At 48.1% G+C, this 18,944-nt stretch overlaps 2 protein-coding genes and 1 pseudogene across 2 annotated transcripts; 1 reads left to right on the forward strand and 2 right to left on the reverse strand.

The window, feature by feature from the left end:
• Nucleotides 1–2,010: 2,010 nt before the first annotated feature.
• Nucleotides 2,011–3,702, forward strand: LOC136518641 (probable aspartic proteinase GIP2). Its single transcript, XM_066512315.1, is given in 3 exon segments — nt 2,011–2,460; nt 2,462–2,956; nt 2,958–3,702. Coding segments are annotated over 3 exon segments (1,332 nt in total). The 5' UTR covers nt 2,011–2,037; the 3' UTR covers nt 3,372–3,702.
• Nucleotides 3,703–4,056: 354 nt separating this feature from the next.
• LOC136517248 (aquaporin SIP1-2) lies at nt 4,057–7,798 on the reverse strand. The gene is made up of 3 exons (XM_066510785.1): nt 7,356–7,798; nt 6,992–7,264; nt 4,057–4,519 (listed from the first exon to the last, which is right to left on the reverse strand). Exons 1-3 carry the CDS (start codon nt 7,656–7,658, stop codon nt 4,364–4,366), a joined length of 732 nt encoding a protein of 243 aa, XP_066366882.1. The 5' UTR covers nt 7,659–7,798; the 3' UTR covers nt 4,057–4,363.
• A 1,521-nt stretch (nt 7,799–9,319) lies between these two features.
• Nucleotides 9,320–9,965, reverse strand: LOC136516713 (uncharacterized; annotated as a pseudogene).
• Nucleotides 9,966–18,944: the final 8,979 nt, after the last annotated feature.

Raw genomic sequence — 18,944 nt, forward strand, 5'->3', positions numbered from 1 at the left:
AAAGATAGAGATTGGGTTTGGCTCTATAGAGTGCGCACAGGATATATAGCTATCGTTGGAGCAGGGAAAGATATAGAGAGCAACTTTTATTCAAATAACTCTCTAAATACAATTTAGAGAGTGGGTTTATGAAAGACTCTAGGAGCATCTCCAATAGTCCAATGAGTTTTTCAAATTGCTAAAAAAGCTATGAACATATTTGTTTGCTTTCTCCAACCGTTTTCAATATCTTGCTACTAAAAGAATCGGTCTCACATGAAGGATCTTGCACCCTCTAGCCACCACAGCAAAAAGCGGTAGCCACCTCCAGTCGTCAGCAGCCTAGCAGGACCACAGCTAGCGCGTGGCTAGACAAGGCTAGACCAGCAGTTGCGGTTGGGCGGTGATGGCCGGGAGTGGCCAGACAAGGCTAGGGCATGAATCTCCTAGTGTACAGAAGGGCAGCGACAAAGTGACCCGACATGATTTTTCTGTTTGATTGAAAATCGCCCCCACGGTGTATCTTCCATGTGTATCGATTGATTTTTCCAAGTGCAGAGAGATTAAGAGTTGAAATAAGGAGTCAGTTGAAGAAAAAATTTTAGTCGTGCAAAAAAAAAACAAGATTAGGAGTGGCCTTTAGGAACTATTAGAGATGCACAAATAAAGGATAAAAAACAGTAACCACTTACTCCATTGTAAACTATAAGTCATTTTATTCTAAAAATTTATAGATTTTGTTACGTATCTAAGACATAACGTATATTTAGATGTATAGTAAAAAATTATGTATTTAAAAGGTCAAAATGATTTATAATTTGGATTGGAGGGTTAACCCCTTAGATCCAACAGAGTCTTTGTACTGCTAGCAAGCTAATTTGCTTTGAATAAAGCAAAGCTATCCTTTTCGCCTAGAAAGAAGAGTAGAGTGATGAAGCAAAGTTCAGCCAATCTTACAAATGATTTGGGCAATTGGGCTACGCTAGGTGCAGTAGAATCGAAGGTCCTCCCGATTCAATCAAATAGCCCAAACCAGTCTCGTAGAAACTAGGCCCGGCCGCCCGGGTGACAGGAATCGGCTGCGATGGAGACATTTGCGACCTCTGCACGCGGCCGGTTCTCCTGCTGACTGCTGAGGGCCACTCTCCGAGTCAGATGCGGAGATGCCCATTGCCGCATGCCTGCAGCAGCGTGGAGCCCCTGGGGGCGGCAAGATCAGGGACAGGGAGCGAGCCTTCTGAGGAAGACCAGTTGGCGCGTCGTCGGGCGGCAATGTCCATGACCATGAGCCCAATTCCAAGGGGTCCACATCCACGTACTGTGTACGTACATACAGCAGCAAATAAAGCATGCGGCGTGGTGGGCCCACTTTTCTTTCAGCATTGCCGCCTGCCGAGTGCCGAGGCCGAGCAACGGCAGCTGCCGTGCCGTGGACCAAACCTCCAACTCCAATACGTAATCCATCCCTGCCGGCGTGCGCAAAAAGCTGGGGCATGCATGTCCCGCTCCCTCGTGCCGCGAACGCTGAGCCGCCGACCTTTTTTGGTCGTTGCGCTTCCAATCCAAAAACCAAAAAAAATACACTTCCTCCCATGGTTTTCACGTTGGCCCGACTTGTCGATGGTTTGCCCCGATCTGCGCCCATGAGTGATGGACAACGACTCGTCAGCTCAGCCGCACTAGTAGTAGCACTAATAAAAAGGGTCCCAAGTCAGAGGCGGCGACACCCCGCGTCACGTGCCGTGCCGTCGATGCGGCAGCCGGCAGGGATGATAAGCGCTCGTGGCGCCTAGATCTCCCCATACAAAAAATTCGCTCGCGCCATGCAGACGCGCGCAGTCTGCCGAGCCGCTGTGGACTTGCTGCCTCGCTCAGCCGAAAAGATACCGCCTGCCGGCACAAGCTACTGGTACGCACCAACCGCGACGACTGGGTCCATTTCGGCGTCACGCCCCGCCGCGTTCCCCTTCCCCACCTCGCTATAAAGATCGATCCTTGCGTGCCGCTGATATCATCACTTCACATCGCCATCACGTCCCACACGCTCACACTCACATCATGGCACGCCACCCTGCTAGCAGTGCTCGCCCTCTTGCGGCAGCTGTCCTCTTCCTCTGCCTGCTGTCACGCGCGGAGGCCGGCTCCGGCGGCAAACCCAGCGCCGTGGTGCTGCCGGTGAGCAAGGACGACGCCACGCAGCAGTACGTGACGGGGTTCCGGCAGCGCACGCCGCTGGTGCCGGTGAAGGCCGTGCTGGACCTGGCGGGAGCCACGCTCTGGGTGGACTGCGACGCTGGGTCGTACGCGTCCTCCACCTACAGCCGCGTGCCGTGCGGGTCCAGCCTCTGCCGCCTCCTCTCGCGGTCGGCGGCGGCGGCCTGCGCCACCACCTGCTCGGGCGCTCCGAGCCCGTCCTGCCTCAACGACACCTGCGGCGGGTTCCCCGAGAACACGGTCACGCGGCTCAGCACGGGCGGCAACAGTCATCACCGACGTGCTGGCGCTGCCCACCACGTCCCGCCCGGCCCCGGGCCCGCTCGCCACGGCGCCCGCGTTCCTCTTCGCCTGCGGCTCCACGTTCCTGACGCAGGGCCTGGCCGCGGGCGCCGCCGGGATGGCGTCGCTCAGCCGCTCCCGCTTCGCGCTGCCCACGCAGCTCGCCTCCACGTTCCGCTTCTCCAGGAAGTTCGCGCTCTGCCTGCCGTCGTCCGCGGCCGCGGCGGGCGTCGTCGTCTTCGGCGACGCGCCCTACGCGTTCCAGCCCGGGGTGGTGCTGTCCGACGCGTCGCTCACCTACACCCCGCTCCTCGTCAACCCGGTGAGCACGGCGGGCGTGTCCGCCAGGGGCGACAAGTCGGACGAGTACTTCGTCGGCGTCACGGCCATCAAGGTGAACGGCCGCGCCGTGCCGCTGAACGCCACTCTGCTGGCCATCGACAGGAAGGGCGGCGTGGGCGGGACCAAGCTCAGCACGGTGGACGCCCTACACCGTGCTGCAGTCCTCGATCTACGAGGCCGTCACCGACGCGTTCGCGACCGAGACGGCCATGATCCCGCGGGCGCCGCCCGTGGCGCCGTTCAAGCTGTGCTACGACGGGAGCAAGGTGGGGAGCACGCGCGTGGGCCCGGCCGTGCCCACCATCGAGCTGGTTCTCGGGAACGAGGCCACGTCGTGGGTGGTGTTCGGGTGGAACTCGATGGTGGCCACCGAGGGCGGGGCGCTGTGCCTCGGCGTGGTGGACGGCGGCAAGGCGCCGCGGACGTCGGTGGTGATCGGCGGGCACATGATGGAGGACAACCTGCTGCAGTTCGACCTGGAGGCGTCGCGGCTCGGGTTCAGCTCCTCGCTGCTGTTCAGGCAGACCACCTGTAACAACTTCCACCTCGGCTAGCTGACGGTGCCACCAGCTGCTACTTGACGGTGTCATGTCCGTCTGAGACCAAAGAAGATGATGGTCTTGGTGATTTTGGCAGTCGCTGTGCTGTCTCAATAAATTGTCCCCCTCTAGTACGGTGGTACCGTATCAAACAGTAGGGATGAAAGATATTTTATGACCGTATTCGAAACCGAATCCGTTTAGAGGGGTTAAGATCTGTTCGTATCCGAGTCCGGATATCCAACATCCGATGCCGTATCCATATCCGAATACTCAAATCGCATATTTATGATGTCGATATCCAATCGTATCCTATCCGACATAGTTGACACTATCCATATTCGAATCCGAATCCGGACAGAAATATGAAAACAAATGTAATATCGGTGATATCTATCCGATCCGTTTTCATCACTACCAAACAGCAATGTTCAACTCTAGTTTTAGGCCTGCACTCGAGAAAACGGCGGATAGGCTGAGCACCGACGGCCCGGCACAGCTTGAGCTCGCTTTGAGTATGGCTGCTCTTGCCGGTTCAGGTGGATAGGCTATATATTGCTATCTGATCTGACCGATGAATAAGAGTGCTCAAGCTCAAAAGACTATGATTTAAGGTTTGTGTCAATGGGTTGTTTTATTGTGTTTTCACTTTTCAATCGTCGGAAAAATTCAGGAGTGAAGAAAGTAAGGCTACACAGGCTGATTCATACAGAACCTTTTTGACCAATCATACAAAACCTTTTTGGGGTTTGGTTCACAGGTCAGGACGCAACAGCCAACAGTAATGTGTACCTGTAATGTATATACACAGGTAGATATTTCATGTTCGCATGGGGAACCTTACAATAAATGGTATGAGTAACAGAGTATCACATTAATCAATGTAACTCAACATGCTGGGAAATCGAGGTAATTAAATACACCAGGAACTTAGTCTTGGCGTTCCTCTAATTCTAGCAATTCATGTTGATTTATCAAATCCAGCATCCATGACCAAATGATGTTCATCATGCTTTCTTGGCCTTGGGCTTAGGTGGCGGTGCTAGGAACAAAGCCCTGAAGATCCACGCAGCAAGAATGGCACCAATGAAGGGGCATATCCAGTACACATAGAACTGCTCCCACGTATTATGGCGATTGTTAACATACGCCCAGCCAAATGCCTGTAGATAATATTTGATCAAGATTCATAAGTTAAAGAAAACAGGAAACTAGAACCCTTATTTTTAGCAAAGAGCACTAAACTGAAAATGGCCAGGAACAGAGAAATGGTTAAAGCTATAAGAACAGTAATCTAAAATCAGCTCTTATCAGATAATTACCAAAATATTCAAAATTCAGCAATGATCTACACCACTATTCCTAGGGCAGTATTCCCTGAGGGTAGCAATGGCATATGGGGATAGGAACCACTCTTGCGATCCAATAGTCATGGCCATCGCTATGTCTCATCACTCTTGTGAGGAGCGGGTTCCTGTCCTTGCCTCTGTTGATCTTCTGGTCAACTTCTCAGACGCCATCCTATACTCCACTCTTTAGGGCTTGTTTGGAAACATAGCAATGCCCTTCAATTCATACATATTGCAAGAGGTGGAAAATTAGTTCATTTCCACTCCAATCCATATGGATTCGGAGGGATTGAGTTTAGTTTATCCAAACAAGCTCTTAGAGGTTTCCATCATGGCATTGCCAGAGGTCAATTTCTGAGCTTATTGCTTGCTTTTGCAGAGCAATACCTGCACTCAGACATTGCTGCAATCTGTCTCGGCAAACATGCCCTCTATTTGTATGTTCAGTTACCGCAGGAGGGTACAGGTACTTACTCAGCTAAACAAAGTAGAATCTGTATCTAATCAGCACAAACAATTTGAGATATTCTGCCAGCATTACTCTGCATTGTATTCTGCCAACTTTACTATGCGCTTATCCTTCAATTGGATAATTAACTTTGTTTAGTTCACCTCAAACACATAGACAATCATTGGCACTTATGTTCACGTTGTATTGTTGTGCTCCTTTAGAATGCAGGGTTCTATGTGCAGGTATTCATCTGGTGTCTGATTAAAAAAAAAAGGTGAAGTATGCGAGATTTTCCAAGGTTTGAGGACTTCGGCAAAACAGAAACTCAGACCCTTTTCAGGTGAGTATGTGCTCTATGTCATGATATAAGCAATGGTGTCCAAGCATGGTTGCTTACTTGAGATAACATCTACTCCCTCTGTTCCAAATCACAGTTCACTTTGTCTTTGTACTAAGTCAAACTTCTCTAACTTTGACTAAGTTTTTACAAAAATATGTTAACATCTACAAGTTCAAACAATCCAATATCAAAACATATTTCGTGAAGAATATACTGAAACTAATTTAAAGTTGTAAATGTTGGTGCATTTTTCTATAAACTTGGTCCAAGTTAAGGAAGTTTGACTTAGGACAAAGCCAAAGTGAGCTAAAATCTGTAACAGAGGAAGTAGAATTCAGTTTGAAGGCTATATAAAATATTCTAGAAAGAAATAAAATAAAAATTTTCCTGTCTTATGGTTATAAAATTTTGATGAAACTCAATAAAACTTTTCATTACAATATGGTAGTATGATTAGCGGTCTACAATTTGTTAATTTGCTAACTTTTCCATTTCAATCTATTTCAGTGACAAGCAACTTTAATTTATAGACTGAGTGTTCCAATTATACTTTTTGGCCATAGAACAAACAACCAGTGTGAAGAATGCCAATTTGTGTTCAGATTTAGACATGGAGATAAGGTGGCTATATGCTGCATATGTGTGCCTTCTCTATAAACACCTATCCTATATCTCTAGAGTTCTTCTGGAACAATATTTTGTTTTCCACTTCCTATCACCATGCTGACTCTGTTAGTTGGGAGCTGTATTTTTTTTTTTAAAAAAAAAGATGAGTCGCAATGTTGTGCTCTTAACTTGCAAAATTGCTCATGCAGGACCTTCAGACAAAGAACAAGAAGATGCTTCAAAAGATCAAGTATGATGATTTGGTGGTCAAATAATTTTGTTCAGCTTTTTCTTCTCATTGTAACATGCCGGCCATTTCGTACAATTATTTTAGAAATAGGTAATCATATGTAAACAGTAAATGTTTATTTAAACATTTACCCAGAGAACTGAAATCCTTTCATTCAGACAACTGATTTTGCATCATTCAAGTGATATACCACTTGCTAGCGAAAGAAATAATTTATTTTCATGTATCAAAGAAAATGGTCTAGCCATGTGTGGTCTCTCAAAATACGACATCCGCGCATGTACACTGGCCAAAGCATACCACTAAATTATGTTATAAAATCACCTTTCTTACTAAAGAATGGTAAGATCAGGATACCCACATATATAACCTTCCTGAAAGCCATCGAACATCTACAAATATTTGTCAGATAACATCTACAGATATTTGTCAGATAGGCAATCAAGCTGCTAAAGTTCCCTGTGACGGACCAAAAGGCACAGTTATTTTCTAGTTGGGTGTTGAAATTTGCTCGCTGTATGTATAGATGGTGACAGGAAACTACCAATTGGAGTGAAAAGTATATACAAGTAATGAGCTGCTGGCCAAACAACAGACAACAGTAGAAGGAAAAGAGAAAAAAGAAAGGAAGAGACTGACATTGGCTGGGTTCATGGAAGGGCCGGTGTATGCTGCGCCGGTGAGGACGAGGCACAAGGTGCAGATGGAGATCATCCATGTCTTGATGATGGGGTTGCGGGGCCCCTTGACTATGATCAAGAGCACGGCCAAGGTGATGACGAAAGTAAGCACTAATTCGGCGACGGCGCCGGTGTGGGGATCCACCTTGAGCGAGGGTCCCCCAAGCATGTGCTTGTACTGCGCCGGCATCAGCTCCGAGATGGCAAGAGCGCCGCCCACAGCGCCGGCGGCCTGATCAGTTAGTAGTCCGCATCAGTCTCTCTGAAGAAGACATTTCTGAAACCTTGAATTGAACTGAACCCAAATTCAAGTGAAAACTAACCTGTGCCGGTAATCGGAGCGCGACGGAGAAGAGGGAGGGGCTGGTGACTCCGGCGGCATAGAAGGCGGCAACGCCGGTGGGGTTGAAGCTGGCGCCGCCGAGTGCGTCGCGGAGGATATTGAAGGCGAAGAGGAGCACGGAGAGGAGGGAGACGGTGACCAGGAGCGCGTAGTGGACGCCCTGCAACCTCAGGTAGGACGTCACCGCCGCCGTCGAGGCCCCCAGCGTGGAGACGCACATCACCCACAGGAACGTCACCACCGCGTCAGCGGCAGCCGCCCGCAGCGCCGCGCCCATCGCCATCAGCGCCCGTGTTGCCCTCTGCTCTGTTGCGTTGTGTTCAGGAGAAGCAGATCGGAACTGACGGAGAAGGAGGAGGGGGTAGGTATACAAACGCTCTTCCCGTGCTGCATCTTTATCTCCTTTTTTTTGGCTCGTTTGGCTCCACGCCGCAGCACATTTTGCATGGAAGAACAACCAGGCTTGTAATTATCGTTCTGGAGACCATTTGTCCTTTTATCTTGAAAGGGAGCATTTTTTTTTGGGAAACTTGAAAGGCAACATTTCGGTGGCCTATGTTTGTATCTTCTGTACTTTAACAAAGATATATCTATATGGCACAATCATACTTAGATAAAAAAAAACAGGTTAAGATAGTACTATTGTATAGTTCAGTAACTTAATAAAGTTGCACATTAAATGAAGTTGTATTTGAGTTTTGGTCGCTATTTGAACAACCGTAATAACCTGTGTTGGCTGAGATGATCTTCATTTTTAGAGTCTTTTAAGATGTTCAGCCCTGTTAATCAATTTTCGGGTATTTATGAATCTGTTTCTTAAAATGCTCGGACCGTCTTTGAAGATCACCGGTATTTATCAAACTGTCTCCTAAAATGCTCCTACCGTCTCCTAAAGTGCTTCTTTTGCTATACTGAACCTGGAGCTCCGGTGTAGCTTGTGGTTTAGCATTTGCTAATATACACAATCATTCATTTAGCTTGTGGTTGAGCGAAGGATCTGAACTTCTTTTCTCCAGCGGAGACGGTGCCACGAAGTTCATTCTCGCTTGTATTCAAATCTTGTATTCACCAACATATCGACATAATATTTACAAGTATCCTAGTAACATCTTGATACAGAGAATTTTAGAAACTCTCCACTCACATGGTGAAGCAGGGTTATGTAAAAGCAGTCCTTATGTCGACGATAGCTGTTTGTTGATGTATTTGCCAATAAAACTGTTTTCCTATGTTGTTGATGTAATGTAAGGATGCAACCGTTAGCAAATACTCATCGGCTTTATCTCCACTGTGGTCAGCTATCAAGCTTACAATTAAGTTGGTGGCGTTCAACTCGCCATGACAAGAGCCTCATCTAGAACAGGAATTTTCATACACAATATCACCTATATAACACAAGCTTCACAAGAATAATAGCAGTACGACAAATGCATCAAACCCACAAGAACCACATTGTAAACAGATCAAAACTTTCACTTTTAAATGCTCATGAGCTGTACATAAAATTCAGTGGATGCACACATTGCATATTGTGAGGACCAACAAAATCAGGATCTTCGAAGTTGTCAATGGATGACGAATTTATATATCAATTAGAATGGAACAACAGAGTCTTAAGTACTAAGGTCATTCCTGCAACATATTTCAAAATCACAATATTACCGAAAGACAGAAAGAGCCTTCAAAAGCATAACAAATTGAATGAATCAGTTCAGCGTACCAGATCAAATATTACTTAGACAACATCACATGATCCACATTTTTTACATTTGTCAATCCAGAGGACAGGAAGGTACAGTAAATTCTATGGAGATGGTTATGTGAAAAAATGACCAGAATTAACATAACACAGTGAAACAGTGTTAGAATCATAGCATGCCTTGATCTCAATGGCATTGGAAGGAATGACACCTAACCTTGTGATATAATCCTACAAAACTTGCCTCACAGCTTCATTGGAACTAAAACATCCTGATCCCTGAAACCATCAAATGTAATCTTACCCTCATACGCCTTAACAACATCTGGCACATCGTGAGCGTACCTCAATACATACTTTGTGGAGAACATCTTGGCGCTACCAAGCAATGCCGAAATCAACTTGACGTTGGGCCCAATCTTTCCCTCCCTCGACCCTCATCAACAACTTTGGTATGATGTTCTTCTCCAAGCTATACCCTATAAGCACAGGCTGCCCCATTACTTCGCTTAGTTCAAGCTTCAGCTCATCCAGGAAGAACCGGAGCTTCTTCTTTATGATCTCATCAGAGAAGCTCTGTATCGTTGGCTGCCTATTGAACGCTCTGCGCAGCTCACCCTCGGACACCCCGAAGCTCCGGTACAGGGCCACCCTATGCAGCCACGTCTCCCTACTGATGCCGCATAACGCGCAGATGCCGTAAAGAAAGCCCTTCTCCGTTACGCCCAAGCCGAACTCCTTCAGGCCCTCGAAGATCTAGCATATGCGGTCGGGCGAGATCATGAGCACGCCCATCTCGATGATGACTAGCTTCGAGATGAACTCCTCGGGGAGCCCGAGGCAGCGGAGGGCGTCCACGACGGGGCGCATGGTCTTCTCTAGGTCGGACATGAGGGCGCATGGGGTACGCGAGATGGGGCTTATTATTATTATTTTTAGTGCTTTTTTAATTAATATTTTAATAATAACCGCTCCCAAAAACAAATTGCATAAGGTAGCCCTTTTGGTCGTGCTTGCGTGGCCGGCGCGACTGCACCGTGTTGTCGCGCCACATGCACCGACGTGACAAGGGGAGCCACGGTGGCGTGCATGTTTGATCGGAGCTGACGTGGCGGAGCGTGGGGCTCGCCCTGTCGCGTCAGCGACTCCGGCGCGACAGCACTGTCGCGCCAGCCCACCTGGTGCGATGATAAGGAACGTCCTTGAGAGTGGCCCAATCTTCACGACACTAGGTCATGAATCTAAGATAACTTGCTGTGAACAACGGGATAACTAGTTTTATACCTGACAAAGGTTAGATGCGACTGAGCAACGGGGTGAGAGGCACCGAAACCGCGAAGACTTCGATTCGATCTCCGAACAACCGCAGAACCACAATCCAGAACTAATCCACACAAAACGATACAGCCGTACTGGAAACCGTCGAGCATGAAATAGGGGAACCCAGAGGGATCACTTCACAAGTCCAAGAAGAACAAGGAAGAACAAAAATTTGAGTAAGGCACTCGGCAACTCGGCTGCAATATCATGTATGTCGACAGAATATCGTCGGCAGTCCTCCAAGGGATATCCCATGAAGATAGATTGATCGACAGAGATGCATGTAATCAAGAATAAGAAGGCAACAGAGACGCAAGAGTTAGACAGGTTCGGGCCGTCAGCGCGACGTAATACCCTACTCCTATGGTCTGTTGATTTGTATTGACTTCGTATGATCTTGCGTGTGTTTTGAGGGGGTCCCTGCCCGCCTTATATAGTCTGGGGGCAGAGTTACAAGTCGGTTAGATCTAGAAGATAACCGAAAAATAATAACATATTACATGAATCATAGGATCGAACGTATCCTAACAGATCTTGTAGTATCTTCAGAATATCGCCCTTGATGTCTTGCGGTGCACGCCGAGTAGTGTCGTGCACCGTAGGTCTTCGTCTTGTGGGCTGGACTGCCTCTAAGAGCGTAGCCCATGTAGTTTGTCGTGGGTATCCGAGGTCGTGCCCCCCACAGCTAGTCCCCGAGCGCCTTGCATCCGCTGTGTAACGCCGTCTTGAGCTTGTCCGAGCAGGTGTGAATAAAGCCGAGCAGTCAGACTCATAGTCCGACCACCCTAATGAGTCGCTGAGCAGTTGTGAACCGTCGCCGAGCAGAGTATCCCAAGTAAGGCTTGCCAGAAGGATGTAAGGAGCTCAAGTTCAAAAGCAAAATTTTTCTCGCTGTGAACCAAGTGTGCCCACTTAGAGTCCGACCACGAGAAAGGGAGATGGTCTTCTTCAACTTCAGGAGGCGTGGAGTCTTCTAGAATAAAGCAAACACACTCACCGCAAGGTGAAGTGTGCCCACTTAGTCTCCGAGCTTGACAGTAGGTGACGCAGTTGAAAGATCCTTGTGTGGTTTTGATAATTGAGTGACAACCTAGGTGGACTAATTGTGTTTATGTGAGATACATATGTGATTAGTCCACAAGTACATGTGTGTGAGCAACATATGCCATGAAGGTGAAAATAGCTTGGAGATGTTGCAAAGCTCACACATGTGATGATGAAGGAGCTCATTACAAATGAGACATGACATTGAGTCATGTGATCAAGGTGGAGAAGATCAAGACATGACTTGGCTTGATGGACCGGTTGCAAGCGTGAAGGGCAAGTTGGAGGCTTTGGAGCGATGGACCGTGTGGCGGTGAAGCTTAAGCAAGACTTGGTGCCGATGGACGAAAGCAACGGTGAAAAGCAAGTGAAGTCAAGATCGATGAACCAATATAATCACGTGATGATATAAAGTGGATCATATCATTGTTGATTATGTTGGTGCATGTGTTGCATCGACATTGGAGGAGATGGAATGGAATGCGCAAGGCAAAGGTATAACCTAGGGCATTTCATTTCACCGGTCATAGATGTGTAGAGAAGTTTATGACTAGGTTTAGGATAGATGGCCGTACTATCAAGAGGGGCAAACTTGTTTGTATATCGGTCATCTAGTGCCACTTGAGTGATCTAACATTGCATCGTCGCTAGGATTGAGTGGCGTGGCAAGTTGAGTGGCTAATCCTTTGAAAAATGATTATAAAAATGCTAACACACATACACATAGTGGTGTACACTTGGTGGTGTTGGTACATTTATAAAGGAAATTATCGACGAAATATGGTCGGCAGTCTACCTAGAGGTATGCTCAAGGTAGTAGATTGTCGGCAGACAGATGCGCAAGCCACAAAATAAGACGGTGATGCAAGGCAGACACGAGGTTTTATCCAGGTTCAGCCGCCAAGAAGGCGTAATACCTACGTCCTGCGTCTGATTGTATTGCTGTATGTCAATGAGAGATGTTTTTTAGAGGGGTCCCCTGCCCGCCTTATATAGTCCAGGGGGCAGGGTTATAGATCTGGAAACTAATCCTAGCCAGTTACAATTGCCATAGGTGGTCGGATAAGGATTCCTATTCTAATCGACCAGGATCTTGCTTGATCGCCAAATCTGTCTTGACTCCTTGCGCGGGACTCCAAACAGGTTGGCCGGGCCGCGCGTCGTCTTTTGGTGGACCGGACCCTCTGATCTGGGCCGACCCAAGCTTAGCCGTAAGGGTATAGGGGTTAATACCCCCACAGCTAGTCCCCGAGCACCATGTATTATGCTGCGACACGCTATTTTAACCTTCTCCGAACAGTGAGGCTCGAGTTCCTGACATCTCAGAGCACCGTTGTAACCAGAGAAGTAGGTTGTCTGAAGAATGTATGGTGCTCTTAAGAAAAAAGAAAAAGATTTCCGTCCTAGGAAGTGTGCCCACTTGTATTTCTAAAAAGAAATGTAAGTGCGTCTTGAAGCGTAGCACCCATAATCATCAGAGGCGTTGGGGTCGAAAAACAAACACATTCACCGCAAGGTGAAGTGTGCCCACTTACTCCCCGAGCCTGGCAGTAGGTGACACAGGCATGTGGTGCTAGGGTCTAAAAAGAAGTCTCAGTCAAGTCAAAAATCCAATCATAATATAAGTCATACGAGATGCACCGGCAGGTGCATCGTATCGATGTAGTCCCCGAGTTTGCTGGAAGGCAAAGTATAAGCCTTGTAGCAAGGTCTAAATAAATTTCTCTCAACTGTATGCGAGCACAAATCACATGTAGCCGAGGAGAGCGGTATCCGAGCAGTGGTCGGGACAGATCCCGAGCACGATAGTAATCCTGACAATCAGTCAAAGCGTAGGGGTCGATTAAATAAACACATTCACCGCAAGGTGAAGTGTGCCCACTTAGTCCCCGAGTCTGATAGTAGGTGACGCAGGCATGTGGTGCCAGGGTCTAAAAAGAATTTCCACTGAAGTTAAGAATCTAGTCATCATACAATCAATACTAGATGCATCGGCAGGTGCATCGTACCGATGTAGTTCCCGAGCTTGCTGGAAGGAGAAGTATAAGCCTTGTAGCAAGGTCCAAATAAATGCCTCTTGACTGTATGTGAGTACACGTCACATGTAGCCGAGGAGAGCAGTCACCGAGCACTATTCGGAACAATCCCTGAACATAGTAGTGGTCGGAGCAGTCCTCGAGCACGGTAGTGGTCGGAGCAATCCCCGAACACAACAGTGGTCTGGACCATCCCTAAGTACGAGATATGCAGCGAAGGAATGAATGCCGCTTGTACTATTATTTGGTGTATTTATTTGCCTTCTTACTCTGTCAAGTCATTTCTGACACATCTGGTCAAAAAAGCAGACGGGTATAGCACGTCATACTGTCTTCTTGTCCTTTCAAGCAAATAGTCACTTAGCACCTGTAAGGAGGTGCGTCAGTGTGGGCCCTCTCACAGTAGCAATGAAGAGGCGCGTACACTGGTAACAAAGGGGCGCATATATTGGCATAGATATCGAGGTTGTGAAAACAACCGTCTACGGCGCGTGCGCACGTCTCCCAAGAATCTCGGACAGACGAAACGGTGGAACTCTTGGTTATTTATATTATAGAATTGGTAAGTTACTTTTTACCGATCCCCATTATCATTCACCGCCACAGCCTTCTTCTTCCTCTCGCCAAACCCTATACCTCTGAGATCATCACCAATCACCCCTCCACCGTATCCACCCCCATAGCAAGGGTAGATTCATGGCGAAGAAAGACGCCTAGAAGAAAGCCGGAGTCATGGCAAAGGAGTGGTGGAAGTCAAGGAGCAACGAGCAGACCATCAAAGACCTTGTCATCATGGGAGTACTCCACAACAAGGCACTTGCAGGATGCCACGCGCCGGAAGGAGAAAGCTACCCCGATCCACATCCAGGTGAAATTGTGGTTTTCGAGGATTTTTTCAAGCGGGGTTTTGGGGTTCTAGTGCACCCTTTCCTTTAGGGGCTCTGTTTGTATTACAAGATTGGGATTTGCAATTTGCATCCCAACTCGATTCTTCTTGTCTCCACCTTCATCCATCTTTGCGAAGCATATGGTGGTTTCCAGTCCCATTTCGACTTCTTTCGCCATCTTTTCTGTCTGTGGAAGAAAGGAAGCGGCGGCTCGAAGATAGCCAGAGGTGTGTACCTCAATCTACGTGATGGGATGAAGGCCCAGTACTTGCACTGCCCTTGGAACACATCTTTGGATGACTGGTACAAGAAGTGGTTCTACATCCATGAAGAGCCGAACACGATCACATTGTGCGACATGGGGTTCATTCCAGAGAAGAAGAACAGCTGGTCGGAAAAGCCCGAGCACTTGGAGCAGGTCTCAGAACTTCTTGAGATGATCCCATGGAAGAAACTAGATGGTCCGAGCGTGGTCGGGAACTTCATCAGCCGAAGGATCCAGCCTTGCCAGAGGAGGGTACATCCTAGCTATGAGTACTAAGGTAGCGCAGACCCAACTAGGACCAGTCAAGAGGCGCTTGACAAGATAGAAGTCAAAGCCAGGATTGGAGAGCTATTCAACTTAGCTGATCCAAATTATGTCAGGTTGAGCGACATCGAGCATGCCTTCAAGCTGGCCCAACCTCCCCCAAAGGTAAATTATGCTGCCTTGTACCCATAGAGTTATGTTGTAACAAAAACTTACTGTGTTGTTGCCTTTATGTTTCCCAGAGTAATGGTCGCGACAGAGTAGCAGTGTTCATGTCTCCACCCCCTAGTGTGGATTGGCCACAAGTTGCCGGCCCAACCGCCCAGACCAGCGCTAGGACCGAAGACGTCGACTGGGCCATACTCGGGGTTGGGGAGGAGGCAACGGCCAGAGCTACTAGCAAGCGGCCGATGACCAGCAAGCGTCGTCAGGCCATCTTCCCACTGTCAGATGATGAAACAGAGGATGCAGACATCTTCCGACTCATCCCTCGAAAGAGGAGGAGACAACTAGAGTCGATGGAGCAGGGTGGCTCCTCTATGCCAGCGAGGATCGCATCACCGACCACTGCAATGCAGAGGACAAGTGGCAAAGGGGTCGAGCACCAAGCCCTGGCGTCGGTACTGGTCATGGAAAGAGACCCGGTGGCACCCGCAGAGCACGTGGAGCAAGCACGGACGAAGAGACGCTCCTTCGCCACATCATTCCATGCTTCCAAGCTATAAGTATTTGTAACCTTGATGTAAGCTTACAATTTATATTGAATACTGTTGTCTTTTGAACTTATCTCTGATATATTAGGTCGGCATCCACCGAAAATCCCGACCAGCTAGCCGGGTGCGGCATGGCTTCGCCAGCAATTGCGGAGAGAACTACCCAGCAGCCGGCTATGGAGGAACTTGTAGAAGAAAGTCCACCGGAGCCTCAGTAGACGAGCAGCCAGACGGCAGTCCCCGAGCAGCTGGTCGAGAAGAGAGCCGAGCCAAGTATAAGTGCTCCAAGCACTAACCCTGCTGAGGGGGATACTTCGGCGCCAAGGGGATCAGACCAAGCCGAGGAGCAGTAGCCGGAGGTGGCACAGAGCATGCTTGCCGATGCTATGGCTCATGGGAAAGCCATAGTGATCGCAGAGACTACAAACTCTAGACAAGCGCTGCTACCTGAACAAGAGGCCGAAGAGGACGAAGTAGAAGAGGTCCTAGGCCATCCCTAAGACAAGCGACAACATGTATATGTGTCACGCTGGCAGAACGACTAGTGGGTTATGCATGAGGAAATCCCAGAGGTCGAAGAGACCATGAAAGTTGAACGAGCGGCAAAATGTCTGGTGACGGAAGTCCAGGTATGTTTGGCTTGACCACTTGATCCTGCTATCCAATCGAATTGTCTGACTTAGCTTTTTTACATGCAGGACTTGATGAAGACCGCAAGGTACCAAAAAAAGTGCTTCAACCAGATTGAGGGGATCACAGCAAGCAATAGAGAACTGGTGGCTAAGGTGGAATGCTTGCGCCACCAACTTGAAGTCACCGACCAGGAGAGGATGGAGCAAGAGGCACAGAACTAGAACCTGGTCGTCCAACTTAGTAACAAAGAGCAAGAAAAAACAAGTTATCATTTTATCATAATAAGTGCATGACACATGTTGTTGCATTGTTGGTAGTAACAGCTATAGTGCAGGCTTAGAAGCTGAAGTAGTCCGTCTCCAAGAGGAGAATAGCCGTGTGGCCGTAGAGTGTGGTCGTCTGAAGGAAGACAACAAGAAACTGGTGCATGACCAGTCGCAACTCCGGGACCGCACAACCAAGATGAAGGAGGAACTGAAAAGTAAGTGTTCCAGACCACCTTGCTCACTCTGTTGCCTACCTTATCCTGTTGTGGCATGACATTTTAATGTCTTATGCAGTTTGCAGTTTTAAAAGTCAATGCCAAGAAGCATCTAGAAGCCATGATGAAAGATCATGATGGCTGGAAGGCACGATGCCTAGAGACCACCGAGGATCGGGACACATGGAAGAACCGGTGCTAGGAGGTGACAACTGGCATCATGCCCGTCCTCGACCTTATCGACCCAACGCTTACAGAGGAAGTGCCAAGGACACCGCAACTCGGACTGGTCAAGAGATGCTGAAAGGCATGGGGATGGTTCCAAGAGTTTGTGAAGGAGGCGGGTGAGTACACAGGCGCACATGTGCTAAGCATGGTGCGTGCCCACTACCCCCTGATCGATCTCAAGTGCCTGGAGGTTGGGTACCCGAAGGAGGTAGATCTAGACAAGGCTGAGGAGCTTCGGATGACCCAGCTGGACCTGTCTTCTAAGATAATTGGCGACATTAACATGTGTGGAGGTGGGACAGCACCTGTACAGGGTACGCCATCAACAAGTTAGCTAGAAAGGCCATCAATTGCGAGCCAACTGGTGAAGCCTGCGGTCTTGACCAGCCAGGCATCGGCGGGGCCATCCTCTTCAGCATGACCAGTACAAGAGTCCCCGAGACTCGAGCAGGATGTTGGAAGTAGCGAGCAGCGGGTGCCGCGTGCCCCGACCAGCCAATAGGATAGGCTGGAGCTATAGAAGAAGGACGTAGTTGTGTTATTGTAAACTTGGGCCTCTTCAGGCAAGCTTGTAATAACATAACTGTATATCATCATAAGCTTGTTTGTTTTATATAAAAACGTATTTAAGCTTGCAACTCATGTTGGCGTAACTAAGTGAGAACATGTTAGCATTCTATTTAGTTGTACCAGTTTACTCGATGTCATCCTGCAAAGTTTGTATGGCCTTGATTTGCTATGTGGTCGGAGTGTGAGGTGCGTGACCTGTGCACACGTAGACGCAGACAAGTAAAAACAAGGGGGACCTGCCGATCACCCGTAGCGTAGAGAGCGGATCCCATGCACGCGTTGGGAGGGACCAAGATAGGGCCTGCTCCGAAAACCCAGGTAGGAATGGTGGTCGGCCTTGACTGGCTAAGTTAGAATAATAGTAAAGTTTGAAGTGACACATCAGAGTGGTCGGAGAAATCATAATAGCTTTATTGAATGAAATCGAAAGTACAAGAGGAGTACATATCTTAGTAGTTAAGCATAGAAACGCCTAAGCTTGTCGATGTGCCATGAATTGGGTACGTCCGTACCGTCCAGGTGAGCTAACCTATAAGACATTGGTCGTGTGACCTCCTTGATCATGAAGGGCCCTTCCCATGGAGTTGCGAGTTTATGGACACCAGCCTGATTCATCTTTCACTTTAGGACTAGGTCCCCGACCATGAAGAACCGCTCTTTAATGTTCTTGTTGTAGTATCTGCGCAAAACAGCAAGGTATTTAGCTGTACATACACAAGAGTCGACCACTTCTCTTTTGCACTATTCACTTCTAGCTCCCACACTTCGTTGACCCTGCCTTCATCAAAGTTCTTGACCCATGCTGATCTGAAAGCTATATCTACGGGGAGGACTACCTTAGCACCATAAACCATAAAAATATGGTGAGACACCGGTGTTACGACTAGGCTAAGTTCTGAGGCCTCAGACCACGGCTGGTAACTCTTTGAGCCATCTTCCGGGAGCTTTGTCATTTTCTTTGTACATCCTTTTCTTCAGTGCATCCAAAATCATGCCATTTGACCGCTTGACCTGTCCATTAGCTCTGGGGTGCGCCACCAAGACGTATTTTACTACTATGCTCCTTTCATCGTAGAAGTCCCAAAAAGCGTTCCCGATGAACTGAGTACCCAGATCAGTAATGATACTGTTGGGTATGCTGAAATGGTAGATGTCCTAGTCGAGGAATGTAACAGCCTTTTCTAAGGATGCCTGTACCAGAGGCATGTATTCTATCCACTTAGAAAATTTGTCGATCAACACAAAGACACATGTAAATTTCCCAGGAGCTAGTTTGAAGGGCCCGATCATATCCAGTCCCCAGCATGCGAAGGGCCAAGAGGCTAGTATTGTCTAGATCTCATATGCTGGTACATGGATTCTCTTAGAGAAGAACTAACAACCCTCACAGTGGCAGACTAGCTTCTCTACATCGGCTACCGCTGACGGC

This window comes from Miscanthus floridulus, chromosome 17, assembly GCF_019320115.1.
Source record: "Miscanthus floridulus cultivar M001 chromosome 17, ASM1932011v1, whole genome shotgun sequence".
Classification (NCBI taxonomy): domain Eukaryota; kingdom Viridiplantae; phylum Streptophyta; class Magnoliopsida; order Poales; family Poaceae; genus Miscanthus; species Miscanthus floridulus.